Source organism: Sturnus vulgaris, chromosome 3 (assembly GCF_052056855.1).
Source record: "Sturnus vulgaris isolate bStuVul1 chromosome 3, bStuVul1.hap1, whole genome shotgun sequence".
NCBI classification, from domain to species: Eukaryota; Metazoa; Chordata; class Aves; order Passeriformes; family Sturnidae; genus Sturnus; species Sturnus vulgaris.
In genome coordinates this window covers 99,942,366-99,957,150 of record NC_142245.1, presented here as the reverse complement: position 1 = coordinate 99,957,150, position 14,785 = coordinate 99,942,366, and the positions used below count along the sequence as shown (strand labels likewise).

General features: G+C 37.0%; 1 protein-coding gene across 4 annotated transcripts in view; it reads right to left on the bottom strand.

Moving 5' to 3' along the window:
* Positions 1-14,785, bottom strand: part of ASAP2 (ArfGAP with SH3 domain, ankyrin repeat and PH domain 2) — an 84,970-nt gene that overhangs the window by 32,791 nt on the left and 37,394 nt on the right. For 3 of the 4 annotated variants that reach the window (XM_014894997.2, XM_014894998.2, XM_014894999.2), the window contains exons 6-9: positions 9,172-9,301; positions 6,987-7,072; positions 5,526-5,601; positions 4,949-5,035 (exon numbers count right to left, since the gene is read on the bottom strand). In XM_014894997.2, the coding sequence (XP_014750483.1) occupies positions 4,949-5,035; positions 5,526-5,601; positions 6,987-7,072; positions 9,172-9,301 (379 nt within the window). Of the gene's footprint in view, positions 1-3,230; positions 3,240-4,948; positions 5,036-5,525; positions 5,602-6,986; positions 7,073-9,171; positions 9,302-14,785 lie in introns of all 4 variants that reach the window. The other variant, XM_088162389.1, reaches the window with a different exon arrangement.

The window sequence follows — 14,785 nt, the reverse complement described above, 5'->3', positions numbered from 1 at the left end:
TGCACTCTTCCATTGAAAAAATAATTACATATATCAGTTTGAAGAAGTGATTTTCTTTGTGGAAACTGAGTCAAGTTATTGTCTGAAAAGCAGAAGAATCCTCCTGGAAATATAGTTCGGGAGTCATACAGGAAAACTGAAAAGTCATTTCCAAAAAAGAATAACTTAAAGCAAAATATCTGGAAGAAAGTAGAAATCTGAGACAGGAAGAGACAAGGATTAATTCACTTCTCACTGCTCTCAGAACTACCCGGAGGCAGGACCCACTGCTGCAAGAGTTCAACTTCGTAAAAAGTAAGATCCTGAAAATGAGGACTCTGATGTGTCACACCATATTAACAGCAGTAACAGGACAGAATGGACTTTTAATGCACACAGTAACAATGACTATTACTTTAAATTTTCATTTTTTTCTTTTCTACTGTGATTGCTCTATGGACATAATTACTCTTGTGCTCTATATGGTGTATAATACAAGTATAGTAAGGAAAAATGACACAAAGCAGCTCACCTATGTGACTATGAGCTATTCTAAACAGGATGGTAAGGACAGAGCTCCTACCAACACCCCAGTTCAGAGCACTTAGCACTCCACACCTCCAAGCTGCAGGATTTCAGGCTCATTCTGAATAGTGCTGGAGCTCAGTAGTCCAAAGAGTCATGAGCTGAGTGCCGCAGAGGCTGCAGCACTCCTTGGTGCTCCTTTTCAAGGGAAGCAACCTGTGCCCTCTCCCTGCCTCTCAGCAAGTGATCCAGGAAGCCATACCAGGTAGCTACAACATCATCTGAGCCTTTTAAAGGCCCTAAAGAACTACCACTTAGCTGTCTGTGCCTGACAAAGCATCTCTTCAGATTTAAACCAGTTGTTTGTCATTCCTTTCTAGTTTGTTTGCATAGAATAATTTGGGTTTTTGCTCTCTGCACAACATAAAGCCAGAACAACATTTTAAAAATATTCCTGTCACTCATTAAAAACCAGTGCATGCATACATTTACTGACTTTTGAAGAAAATTTGATCTGACACTGCCTATTGTACCCTACCAATGCCTTGATCTCTGCCTCCCATTAGGCAGTAAACGAACTCCATTCCCAAGATTAGAGGCCTGACAGGAAATTAATTTCAGTTCCCCCCATCCTCAATTATGTAAAGATTGCTGATGACCTCCAGCACCTGCTCATAGCACCATTCCCATTACTTTAGGCTGTGCTGCTACTTTTTGTGCATTATTTTCTGCCTCATTTCAGCTACCTCCCTTCATCTGTTTATGCTCAGCTGCTGTGTTTGGCCAAACTGGCAAACCAGTAATACAAGCTTCCTGCCTTATTTCAGCAGGAGAGGAAGCTGCAGCAGCTGACGTGTATTTCCACACATTCATGACTATGAACAGTATCTTAAAAATTTAATACTATTTAATTAAAAGATCTTAAGGACAAACACATTGTCCATTTAAAATTCTCAGTTCAGGTCATGTCCAGATCAATACTGTCCAGCATGATTGCCAAATGATGGTTTTCTACAGGCATCTGACAAGACGCTCATGATTTTGATCCAGCTCCTAAGAGATGGTAACCACCCCACAAATCACCACCACAATTAACATCTTTCCTTTCAGCATGTCTTTTCCATAAGCAGGCTCTCCAAGGATCTTCCCTTATTTCTGGTTTGCATACTGCACAAAACAGAGATACAAATCACAGAAAACAGGGTAGACCAAATAGTCTCATTGGAGGAGCAGAAACAATGCTCATTACCTAGGGGAGGAAATGGATCGCTCAGGCCAGAGGACACACACCTAGTGCAGAGTATTGTCATTTTAAATATATCTTGAGCATAACAAGATCAGAATAGGCTGAAGTACACAAGCCTGAGGAACTGAACCTTGACCACTTTATCAACTTTGAAATGCAGATAGGCATATAAAAAGAGGTGAGTCATTAAAAATTTGCAGCATGTTCTTAGTGAATCACTTCCTGACCATAGAAAGGTTTGAAATTCTTTCTTCCAAAGTCTATAAGGATATACTGACTTTAAGTCAGAACAGATATACTGTTCTTCAAGCTGAACAGCAGAGCTAAAAATGAAAGAAATGTGAAAACAGTATTCTCTAAAGATGGTCTGTGACTACTGATAAGAAATATTCTCAGATCCTATTTATCAGCCCCACTACACAACAGAACTTTTCATACAAGGTGCTTCAACCTATACACAACCAATTTTGGCTAGCCATTCCACAGCTCCCATGGAGCAGGATTTTTAGACTGTTTAGATCACTCCTGTGTGTAAAGCTGCCAAAAAAAGCTCTTAGGACTCTCCCAGAGCCTAAGCTTCTCTGACATTTGCAGGATCATTCCCAGGAGGATGCTCCAGAGATCTATCCCTTATCTATCCCATCCCTACCCCTATAATAGCCCTACAAAGTCTCCATAAGATGTATCTATCAGAATCCCCTGCAGGCAGCCTCTCCTATAGCAAACTACCTTAATTTTTGTCAAGAAACACAACATTTATCCTATTTTGCAGTGGCCTCAATAGATTATAGGTTCTACCAAAGAAGCAGAAACAAATCTAAACACTACAGTCACAGGAGGTGACCTCATCCAAGGCAATGGGAACAAGAACAATTAAGGCAAGACAACTCTAAGGTTGACTGAAACTTGCAGAATTTCTACCTTTGAAAAATGAAAGCTTAAAAATTAAAAATTATGAAGGTGTAGACAAAATGACATTTCAAAAAGAATTTCAATACAAACCAGGTTTGAGGAAGTTGTGTGTAGGAAGAAACTATGCATACAGGCACAACAAAAAAAGGTTCACTAAGACTGCTTTTGTGTGTGTTCAATTTTTTAAACACAACAGGAACAATATTTGTCAACGTCCTGTCATTCCATACGTGAATTCCATTTTAAATAAAAATACATATACCTTCAAAATCTTACAAGAACATCAAATCAAGCAACTGGATTTAATTTCCAAAAGAAAGTACAAAGGAAATCACCAATTCGTCTTACAATAATTTTCTTTCCCAAGAAAAATCTGATAAATTTTTTTATAATGTTTTTTTTCTTTTTCTTTTTTTACTGTTTTTCCCCCCAGTAATAAAACACACTAAAAAGGAGAAAGAACCAGTCTTTTCATGCCAACAGACAAAAGCTCAGAGGAAAAATCCAGTTTCTTGTAATCTGAATGGAAATCATGCCACTATTTTCATTAAAATATAGTAACACTTACTCTCCTAGACTTCGGTCACAAAATGTAAATGCATTTCAGGAAGGAAAAAGAAATCAGTTATAGTAAAGAAAATTACAGTGCAACAAGAATAATATTAGTGGGTTGTACAGTAAATGATATAAGAACTCTTTGGCATCCCACTGATTAATTGATGTTTTCAAAAAGCTTTAAAAATAATTATATTAATTCTCATGCTCTGCAGGTAAGCATCTATATCTAAATTTGAAGAATTAATAAATAATGACTATAGCATAAAGCACTTTTTATAACTGTATGTTTAAATGTCACAAACCCAGTATAAATACTAAATTTATGTATATTATTAATTTTTGAGTCTGTGAAAAACTGTGTACTTGTCACATCTTCCATATATATATTTAATATCAGTATCACTGATAGATGTTCCTGGCAACCATGAAATCCAACTACTTTCTGTCAGCTCTCTTGAGCACAGACCCAGTTAAAAGAGGACACCTGCTAACACACCCTAAACAGCAAAGGCTCCTTTTTGGGAGTGGGCAATCAATGGCTAAGCCAAAGCAGTCACCATTTCCACACGGTTCCCTAGTCTCTCATTCTACCAAGCTCAAATTTGGAAGTTTTTGGCAAATCAGTGAGTCCTGAATGCCAAGCACAATCTAAGGAAGTGCCTGATGATCTTATGAGACTTTGTACACAATGGTCTTTATCACAAACTTCCCAAGGTAACAAAGTGAAGAGCGTTCCAGACCGACCCAAATGCTTGTCAGCAAGTCACAGAATCACAGGAGTTCGGGCTGGGAGGGGCCTTTAAAGATCATCAAGCCCAACCCTTGGCTGTGGGTAAGGACATCTTTCACTAGATTACATTGCTCAACAACCATCATCTGTGACCAGTAAAAGCTAGCAATCACTGTAACTTTCATGGGAAGATCAAAGCAAGACCAGAAATGATCAAGGAAGTCTGAGCTCTGTAGACTAAACTATTTCATTGTGATCCCTCTCAGATAGAGAATCTGAAAGCGGGGTTGGAGGGTTCATTCATCACTTATTCATGGCCCAGCAGCCACACAAAGGAAGCTGGCTGGCATTTATTTATATGAAGAGGAGGCACTAGCAATCTGAAACAAAGGTAGATCCCATATTTAGGATTACATAATACAAAAGATGCTTACTTCCAGATCAGAGTTTGAACTACTCCAGAAGTCATTAAATCTAATGGCAATTGTGATTGGAACTCAAAAAATACTTATTAGATTGCCAAACTGATCCAGCTCTTGCGCATCTGAACACTGGCATTTTGCAGCTGAATAGCAAACTTGATTGTCATTTTTGCAGATGATGACAGAGGTGTTTTGGGTTTGAAGTTCAGTTTTACATAATCATTATACAGTTTAGAATAATATTGTGAGATAAGGGTCTATGAATAGGGTCTTCTTGATACTGCCCAAGTTCTTTTATTGTCAGTTTGAACAACAGAGCACCATCTGAAGTATTTTACAATAGTGATAACAAAAAGAAATTATTTTTCACTAAGTCTCATATTTTTAGTGGGCATTCTTTTTTTTTTTTTAAATGCCTTTGTCAGAAACATTCAACATTGGCATCAAAACAAAGATGAATGAACAAAAATAATTAAATGTCTGATAAAAGTTAAAATAACTTTATTTTGAATATTAACATTACATTACAAGGAATTAAAATAGGTATTCCAAAGTTAAACCACCTTATATGCTCACCTCTTTCTGATCAACTTGGAGTGCTGATTTTAAAATATCTCTGAGCTGTGTTAATTGCCTTCGTTCTTCATCTTGTGCTTGTTTAATCTTGAATGAAGAAAAACACAGGCTAAAAATAACTTTTTTTTTTAATGCAAGTCTTTCAAATTTGCTGCTTAAATGGTACATTATTTGAGAATATTCGGCAAGAACGAAAGCAAAGAAAAAAGATAATGTGATGAGTTTATTTTCCCTTTCATCTTCAGAAAACTTGATAATGGTTGGGATATTGCTGGGTTAAGACTTTGATATTGCCTCACAATGCCCTTGCTTCTTTGTGTTCCATTTGAAATCATATGTTACTTTCCACTTAATAAACACTTCAGAGCAAAGGCTGTTTTCATAACATTTTACACAGTGGGGTCCTGAACTGAAACTAAGGCTTCTGAATGCCATATTAAAACACGATTTCACCAACAACCTACTCTAAACCTTAAATGCTGACTATTAAAGCAGTCAGGCAACTTGAACCAAAATGGTCATGCTTCTACTGTAAAAAACTAAATTTACCACACAAACATGAAATGCTGCTACTCACTGTATAAAGATCTGTCGAGAGCATCTCAATTGAAGGTTTGAGACTTTCAACTGCTTTTAACCCATCCTGAAAGAAACTTAAAAAGAAAAGCAAAAGCAAGCTGTTTATGAAACTTTACTTCGTATTTTCTGCTTAAAAAGTTGCCAAAGTATGACATGCATATTATTATGCCATGCCATTAACTTAACAGTTTTATTACCAAGACAGTAAACTTTTTTAATCTATCTTTGACTGATCCACCTCTTTATTTCCATCATAGCTTATTCTAACATGCAAAATGCCCAACTACATTCAGAAATGCCACAATCCACTGCCACATAAATTTTCCTTATTCTCACCTCAAATACAAGTTCTCATCAGACTTTCTGAAGGCCCAGAACAAGTAAGATTCATTTGCAGAACAGCAAAAGTTCTGGTAGATATAAAATAATTGTGATTTCTTGAAGCCACATAATTTTATGTCTGATGCAATCTTTTTACTAAAGGAAAACCCCCTTGTTTCCCAAGCATTAATTATGGTCTATATGCAAGTTGAATATGCTACATCTTTCTGTAGTACATGCATTTCATATTGGCAAAGTAATGCCATGTATACCAAGTATTCCAGTTTTTAAAAAATAATACTTTAAGATTTAAAAAATAAAATTTAAGAAATCACAGTTACATGCATATTTGATTGAATATTGCTGCACTGTTCGCAACATAAAATATTTTCACTCTGGGAAGCAGTCATGAAAGTGATAACACAACACAGCAATTGCACAAAATTTTATTAAACAGAGCAGATGAATTACATGCTACAAGTGAAACTGATTTTAAAAGCAACACAGCTACTTAAGGAAAAAATACATAGATGCAGACTGGTGTTTTAAGATGAAAACTTAACTGATTTCAACAGGTTAGCAGTGGCTCTTTCAAGTTTACAGCTGTGACTTCATTGCTACATGACAGATTTGTAACACAATCATAACAAAAACCACATAATTCTAATGACAACTTTGTGTTTTACTACTGGGTCCCCTCCAATAAACCAGAAAAGAGTGCCTCTTTCAATATAGTTTTATTCCACTGCTTATGCAACTTATTTTTCTTGAGCACAGAATTAATTTAGATCATTGTCAGACACACTCAAGTCCATCAAAATTAATGGACCACTAAGTAACAGATCAAACTAAAACCCCTATTTCAAGTATAGTTTATGAATAGGGCGAATTATTGTTCAGTATTCCTTTGGAACATACAATTACATTCCATGTAACAAGCTCTACCTCATCACATGTTTCAGAATATAGTAACAAAAGCTATGACTAATCTGAAAAAAAGCAATCTGTCAAAAGACATCAGCAAGAACAGCTGAATCTTAAGATTTTGAAAATTCTAGAGAAGTGTTATGATGATGTCAAAAGGTGAAAGCATAATATTGTTCCAGTTAGTGTAGAGATAAAGAAAAGTAAAACATACTTGCACTGAGCATGAAAATACTTGATCAAGTTCTGAAGCAAGTCCACTCCTTTTTTGATCTTGATTTCATTGACTTTCAGCAGGTACTGTTAAAACAATAATTCACAAAAAAATTAGTTATTTTTTTAACACTTTATTTTCAGTTATATTTCAACAAGTTTTAACAGTCACAGATTTATGAAACTTAAATAAAATGCAGCAAAAAGTGGCTTTAAGAGTCAAATCACACAAAAAGAATTCTTGTCACTGCTGACTTTTGATATCCTGTGAGGATATTTCATTATAATTTGTTCAAATTGTTAAAATATCCTTCGGGGCTTCTAAGGAAAGCCTCTCTTAAAGAAAGTGTGAAAGGGTTTGTGGAGTACATTTAGGAACCCATTCTTAAAAGTAGCAGCACACCTAAAAATGTATCTCACTAGTTGTTAAATAAATTGCTAAACAGACATCATTAAGGAGAAAATAATTTTGCTTAAAAAAAACGCCGAGGGATTATTTTAATAAACTTTAAAATCTGCTTGTTGCTTTTATCACTTTCTTTATCAAATCCTTATACGTGGTAATTACAACAAATTACAGTTTAGCAAGAGATTTTTCAAAGAATATATTGTCAATTGCAAAAGAATTGTAATTACTGTCCTTTTGCATAAGGCACAATCAAAGTCCACATTAAGTGGCAGCTCCTCCCCTGAATATCATAGCATACAACATGGCAGCCATGCAAGCAGAAATATGATTGATCAACCATCAAGGTCCTGAACTGTCCATTAAATGCCAACAAATTTTGACCACAATTTAGCCAGTGACCTCCAAGTGATGGAGTGAATGTTTACTTAATGATGCTCTAATGCATCTAATGCATCTGGATTTCCCCTACTCACAGTACACCCTAAATGTTTTAAATCAACCAAAGTAAAGGAGCATCCAAGTGCCAGCTTTCAATGTTGCAACTTCTTATGCTGGTTCAGGTGAACAAACGATGAGCCTAAATGTAGACATGTGCACTGGATAGTATTTAGTTACAACAATCACCTCTTCCGTTCCTGTTAATTTAAAATGGAGCTCTCGGCATTTGGTATTCAGTTCACTTCCATAATTTATACAGAAATAGTCTGTACTTATGAGAAAACTTCAATAGGTCAGCCTTCTGATTTACTATCACAACAAAACCAAAGTCCTCTTTCATGACTATTCATGAAACTTCTTTTCCACAAAATCAAAAGAAAGACAGGATATACTTCAGCTATTCCACATTTAAGGTAATTTGACCAATTTCACAGTCTTCACCCTGCATTATCACTACAACTTCCTTTATTGCGACACAGCAAGAGAAAAGCATCTGTTGGTAGTTGTTTCTTAGGAAGGACACAGATGGGCAATTAGCTGACAACATCCATATGTTTATTTGTTACTCAAATCCTTTATCAGTTTTGAAAATTTTAGTCTGATTCTGTATAGCAATGTGAAGCTTTTCTTTATGTAAGAGTGCTGTAGTTACTAAAAGTAATATTCAAGACAACTGCAGTTATGCTATGCTGGCATGTGAGTCAAATTAGCTATCATCATCACATGAAAGGCAGTAGAAACACACATGGTGTATTTTTGGGCTAATGTGTACTAAAAAAGAACACAGCAACTTGAATTCCCAACCACAGAACCAGACATATCCTTAAATATTCACATCATATAAAAATATTCACATCATAAAAATATTCACATCAGGTTTAACATACTGCAAAATCACAGAGATTTTGAAGTAGAAACATTCTGAAACACCTTGAAAGACAACTGGATTCCATCCCTAGCACTTTTCTCTTGCACCAGCCCAGCAGTGTGCTAGACTAGAGCCTCTCTTCCTAATAACAGCTGTCAGCACAGGGAGCAATTCAGAGAACAATCAAGGGCTTAAAATAACTTACAGTGAAGTAGTAGTGTAAAGACTTATTTATTATAGTCTCTTAGTGTTTTATTTGCATTAATTTACCTGTTAAATGAAATCAGAAAACATCTAAATTCCCTGCAAAGTTTGCCCACCAGGATAATAAAATACTGTATTTTCACACATGGAGTCAACAAATAACTTGGCATTTTCCTTTAATATCACAGCTACTCTTAAACAATTGCATTTTTCAAAATTTTCCTTAAAACAGCAGCAGAACAATAATAGTTTCACACTGAATCTTACCTCACACATCTGTAACTGGAAGAACCTTCTTTCTTTCTCCATCTCTTCTGCAATTTCAGCTCCACTTATTTCTGTACGAATCATCCCATGCAGCTTAGCATGCTCTTTTTTCTCCTTCTCTATTTTTGTACTATAAGGCAAAAAGAATCAGTCAATGAAGTGAGAAATCCACAACCTCTCAGAAAATCAGATTATTCACAAATTCTCCTGACAGATGCGGAGCCAAACTCCTGTAGCTTTGCATATGACTTATTTCCAGATGACATTTCATTTGAAATTTGACAATGACTAAAGATCAGCAATGACATATAGTAGCTGAAATCTAATTAATCATCAGTTAAAGTAATGTTCTGACAGATATTCCAAAAGAAGACAGTCAATGAGAAGAACATACTAAGTTCTTGCTCCAAAGGAAGAAAATACAGGAAAAAATAATGAGTTTCAATTGAAAACATAGGGGGATGTTTAATCCCAACAGAGCAAACACTGGTTAACAAAGTTCAGTTATGTCACCAGATTTATTGAGTCTTGCCTGTCATCAAGTCATCTTCTATATATACAGGGTTTCCTAAGCCAAAATCACAGTTGCTGTCTCTACTTGCTGCTGAGCCAGTTGGCACTGGGAATGCCGACCAGCTGGCTGTGTTGCAGACTTCAAAGTCTGCTAGACCAGCTGTCCTAATTCCCTAAAAGTTTCCATGAACATTTTCCAAGAGCTCTGAATAAAACAGGTTCTCCTGCAGAATATAAATGAATAACCAGAGCCTGGCATATTCCCATAAACTCAGTTCTGCATTTGTCAAAGCTGTTCTCCTTATTTTTCCTAAATGCAGTAGCATAATTTGACAACCCAGTTAGACAAGTCTAATATAAAAAAATTATACATATTAAGGAAAGAAAATACACGAGGGTGTTTACTTTTTGAAGACTTTTAGTTTGGCACTTATACTGTTTAGAACCTCAAAATTCTGAAAAGAGCTTCCTGAGGAAATGCTGTACTGCTTTTGAACAAGAGGAAGCAACAGGAATACAGGAAGGAGATCAGAGGAACAAATAACACACACAACTGTCCTACCTCCTCTTGGGTAGTCAAGTGTCTCTTAGCTCTTTCTCTGAAAAGATGACATGTCTCAAGTACTCTCTTAACCTGATGTTAACATTACCCTAACATCTTATGGGAAAATGTCTAGAAGGCATAAGGACTTCCAGTCAACAAAAATATTCTGTACTTACACTTCTCAAAAATGAGGAACTGCCTCCTATTACACCTCAAGCAACAAGGGAAAGCAAGAATTAATTCCATTAATCCTTCCCTTCAACATTCCCACAGGGAATCATTTTGAGCAGCAATTCAAAAAGCCCCACTGTGCTCTCAGCACAGGCAGGCAAAGCAGAGCCAGTCCTGTGCAGTATTCCAGCAGCCAGCACATCCAGCCAGCACTGTGCTCCTCACATCCCGCCAGAAGCAGACATTTGGAAAGAAGCTCCTCTCCTTTGAAATAAATATCCTGAAAATCTCCATTCGCCTGAATTAAAACTCAATTCCAGAATGTTCTGTTTTCATGAAGACTAAGCCAGCACTCTTTCCAAATACTGCCAATTATACTATTTTGAAGCCACAGAAAAAAGAGTCCAGATACAAGAATTAACCAGACAATCCTGAACAAGAAACCATTACAAAAAAGATTCACAGAAAATTATGAATATGCAGCTCCTTTCTAGCACACACTCTAGAGGACTTTACATTATATCATACTCAATAGTTCTAAATCAGTCAAACCTCAGAGGAAAGATCCAGGATGGTTCAGTTCTCTCAACTTCCAAATAAACCCAACAGTTCTTGAGACCAGAGAACTCACTAACATGTGTCCAGGTGTGAGAAGGCTAATAATTACCAATTACTATTGTATAGTATTTTCATTTTTTACAGAGAACAATACTCAAGCATAAGAAAATGAAACATCTCCAAAATCTTAGGAGTTTATTAGCATGTCATAAGGTATCTCTCAATGCTATTTAAAGCAAAAGACAGCAAACACTGTCAAAGAGTCAAACATGATGCACAGTATCACAGCATACATTGTATTCCTCCTAAAAAAAAGCTAGATTTTGGTGAAAGAGTGCTTCCTGCTCTTTAAAGGATAAATCATACTCCACAGGCAAAAAAAACCGGTAAAACCAATATCAAGATATGCTGACCTCTATCAAGCCATTCAGAGAAAGATATCCTTGAAGCCATTTGGTAGAGCTTCAGGCTACCTGTTCTCAAAAACTCCAAAATATATTTACCAAATACCCCAAATAATCTCTCTGTGACAAGTATCAGAGATACATGCATGGTGCATTTCCTCATTATGTATGCTTTTAATATCTAACTACATCTTCATGTTTGTAAAATTCAGAATTTACCCTGTTGTTTTGCCACAATAATATCTGTCCTATCTGTCTGATACTACAGGACACTTTGTTTCTAGGGAACAAAGAAAACCCTCACAGCCATTTTGCAGGCAAATCTTCTGAGTGCTAAAGGCTGGCTGAGTATCTGATCCAAATGCAAGGATCAACTCAGCTTCAAGTGTCAGTCTATTGTGACATTAACCAAATCCTTTTGGCAAAGACAGTCCTGTAACACTACACTGTGGGATTTCCAAATGTTGCAGGGCATTCAGGTTTTCCAAGCAGATCAATTAACTCAAATTAATAAGAAAATTGTGAAAACTCTAAAAAATACCCTAGAAGCAATAAGAAAGCAGCAAATGTTTTGTAATGCTGCTATTCTTGGAGCTCATGCAGCACATAGCACATATACAGACTTTGCTGACTAAGATTAAAATGTGAGCACACGTCAGTCCAACACAGCTGCACATAACTAATATACAGTGAGCTCAGATGTGTGTAACAGACAAGCAAAGCTGAAATACAGGATAAAGAATTACAACAGTAAAGTTAAAGAGATATAAAGTGAATGGTCTCGCCCATTCAGTTTCCAATATAAGACTATTTTTACCACTTCAATTTGAAAAGCAACCATCTTTCAGTATAAATTATAATTTTGATTTCAAATAAATCAATTTTGTCATACAGATCGTAGTATAAATAAGCACCAAAGACTTGTATTTATTTTCTGTCAGTTAATAAGGGTAAACAAGCAGACCACACTGTGTACATGCAGCAGTGAACTGGCTGGCTGGGAAGCAACTCTGTCATTCTTCCTCTCCTTTTCCATAGAGCAGTAAGCCAGGCCGAGTCTGGGTACGTATATGAGAAGGTGCACAGACTGAGAAGAGCACCTGGAAGGAACACACTTGAATTGGTAGCACTCTGGAAAAGAAAGTGCCTCTGAAGGGTATTTTGCTTGACAAAATAATACCAGGCATTTTCATTTCAAATATCCTTTCTTTATCTAGTCTTCAGCCTGACTCTCCAGGCTCTGGCCCTTCAGCTTTTCAGTGAGAGCTTCCATTTTATATCACCCTACGGCCTGCCAATGCTCACAGTAAAGCATGTCTCTCCTATCACTTAAGTCCTCAATGAAAAGTCACCTTTTCCTTTCAGAAATGCTAGAAAGGTTTTCCCTTCCATACATCCTGCTCTGAATGATAAAGGGGAAGAGGGCAGAAGGAGTGAAATGTGCTCATATATTTTCATCATTTCATCTAAAACATCTGCAGATTCATTCAAAGATTTTTCCATTTAATTTGTAGATAATCTCTTTCAAAATAAAAATACTTAATATGCAATCTTAAACTTGAAACAGTATATTGTGGATGTGGTTACCTAAACTTCAATAAAGCCCTTGACACTGTTTCCCACAGGGTTCTCCTGGAGAAACTGGCTGCTCATGGCTTGAACAGGTGCACTCTTCACTGGGCAAAATAACTGCCTGGAGAGCCAGGCCCAGAGGAGGGTGGTGAATGGAATTACTCCAGCTGATGACTGCTCACTAGTGGTATTCCCCAGGCTCGGTACTGGTACTAGTCCTGGTTAATATCTCTATGAATCACCTGGAAAAGGGGATTGAGTGCATTCCCAGTAAGTTTACAGATGACACTAAGCTGGGGGGGAATGTGGATCTGCTGGAGGGCAGGAAGACTCTGCTGAGGGATCTGAACAGGCTAGATCAATAGCGAAAGGCCAATGGTAAGAAGTTCAATAAGGCCACATGCCAGGTCCTGCACTTGGATCACAACAACCCCAGGCAGTGCTACAGGCTGGGGACAGAGTGGCTGGATAGCTGCCCATCAGAAAAGAGCCTGGAGGGCCTGGTCAGAGGCCAGCTGAACACGAGCCAGCATGTGCCCAGGTGGCCAAGAAGGCCAATGGCATTTTGGCCTGTATCAGTAAAAGTGTCATTAACAGGAACAGGGCAGTGAACATCCCCCTGTACTCTGCACCAGTGAGGCCACACCTCAAGGGCTGTGTTCCTCAAAGACATCGAGGTGCTGGAGCAAGTCCAGAGAAGAGCAACTGAACTGGTGAAAGGTCTGGAGCACAAGTCTGATGAGAAGTGGCTGAGGGAGCTGGGATTCTTTAGATTGTTGAAAATGAGGCTCAGGGGGACCTTATCACTCTACAACTACCTGAAAGGAGGTTTTAGCAATGGAATTTCAGTTTCTTCTCACAGGTAACAAGCAATAGGACAAAAAAAAAAAAAAAAAACTGGCTCAAGTTACACCATGGGAATTTTTGATTGGATATTAGAAAATAAATTCTTTTGGAAAATGTTTTCAAGCACTGGAACAGGCTGCCCAGGGGAGTGGTTGAGTAGCTATCCCTATAGTACTATCTAGATAGTAGGTATTTAGATGTGTAGATGTTACACTTATGGACATGCTTTAGATGTGGACTTGGCAGATTTTTTCAGATAAAATTGTTTCATGTTGTGTAAAACGTGAGTTTACTAAGTTGGAAATAGCATCACTTAAATAGTTGTGCAGACTTCTTAAGAGATGACTATATTTGACTTTGTTAATTTTTCCATTGACTTCAAATAGTTAAGAAATCAATTATAGTTATTTCTAGATATGAGCGCTTGCATTTCTTCACAGTAATGTATTGTTAATGCCTGGATCTTAAAATGCCATAAGCACATTCAGACAACTCGTTCTCTTCACTCAGTTGTGCAAGAGACCTCATGCCCTGTTTTTAAAAGGAGAATGGCAAAGGAGGAGAGGTAATCAGCCTTCCCAGAAATAGCTCCATTAAACCTTTACATTTCATAGCATTAGCATACTTGTTAAAGAAGACTTCTGAAGATAATAGGCATTTATAGGCCCCAAAATAAACCAACTCTATTTTAAAAAACTAACTTTTTTTTTCTTTTCAGGAAAATCAAGTTTATGTCTAGAATATAGACATATTCGACTAAAAAAATTGTGAATAATATGCTTCATTAAGTTTATGCTTTTATTTCCTGTGTAAAATTGATACAAAGTCTTTACCTTGGAATCTACCACAACAGGACCGATCAAACAGAAGCATGTGGGTGATATCTGGCTCAGCGCCTCGCTGAATCCGATCTGTCTGCTGGGAGAATGAGCAGTTTTATGACATGTGTACTCCTTCCCCATATGGTCCCCGGGCACGCCTGCCATTAGTGTTTAAGTACACAGGG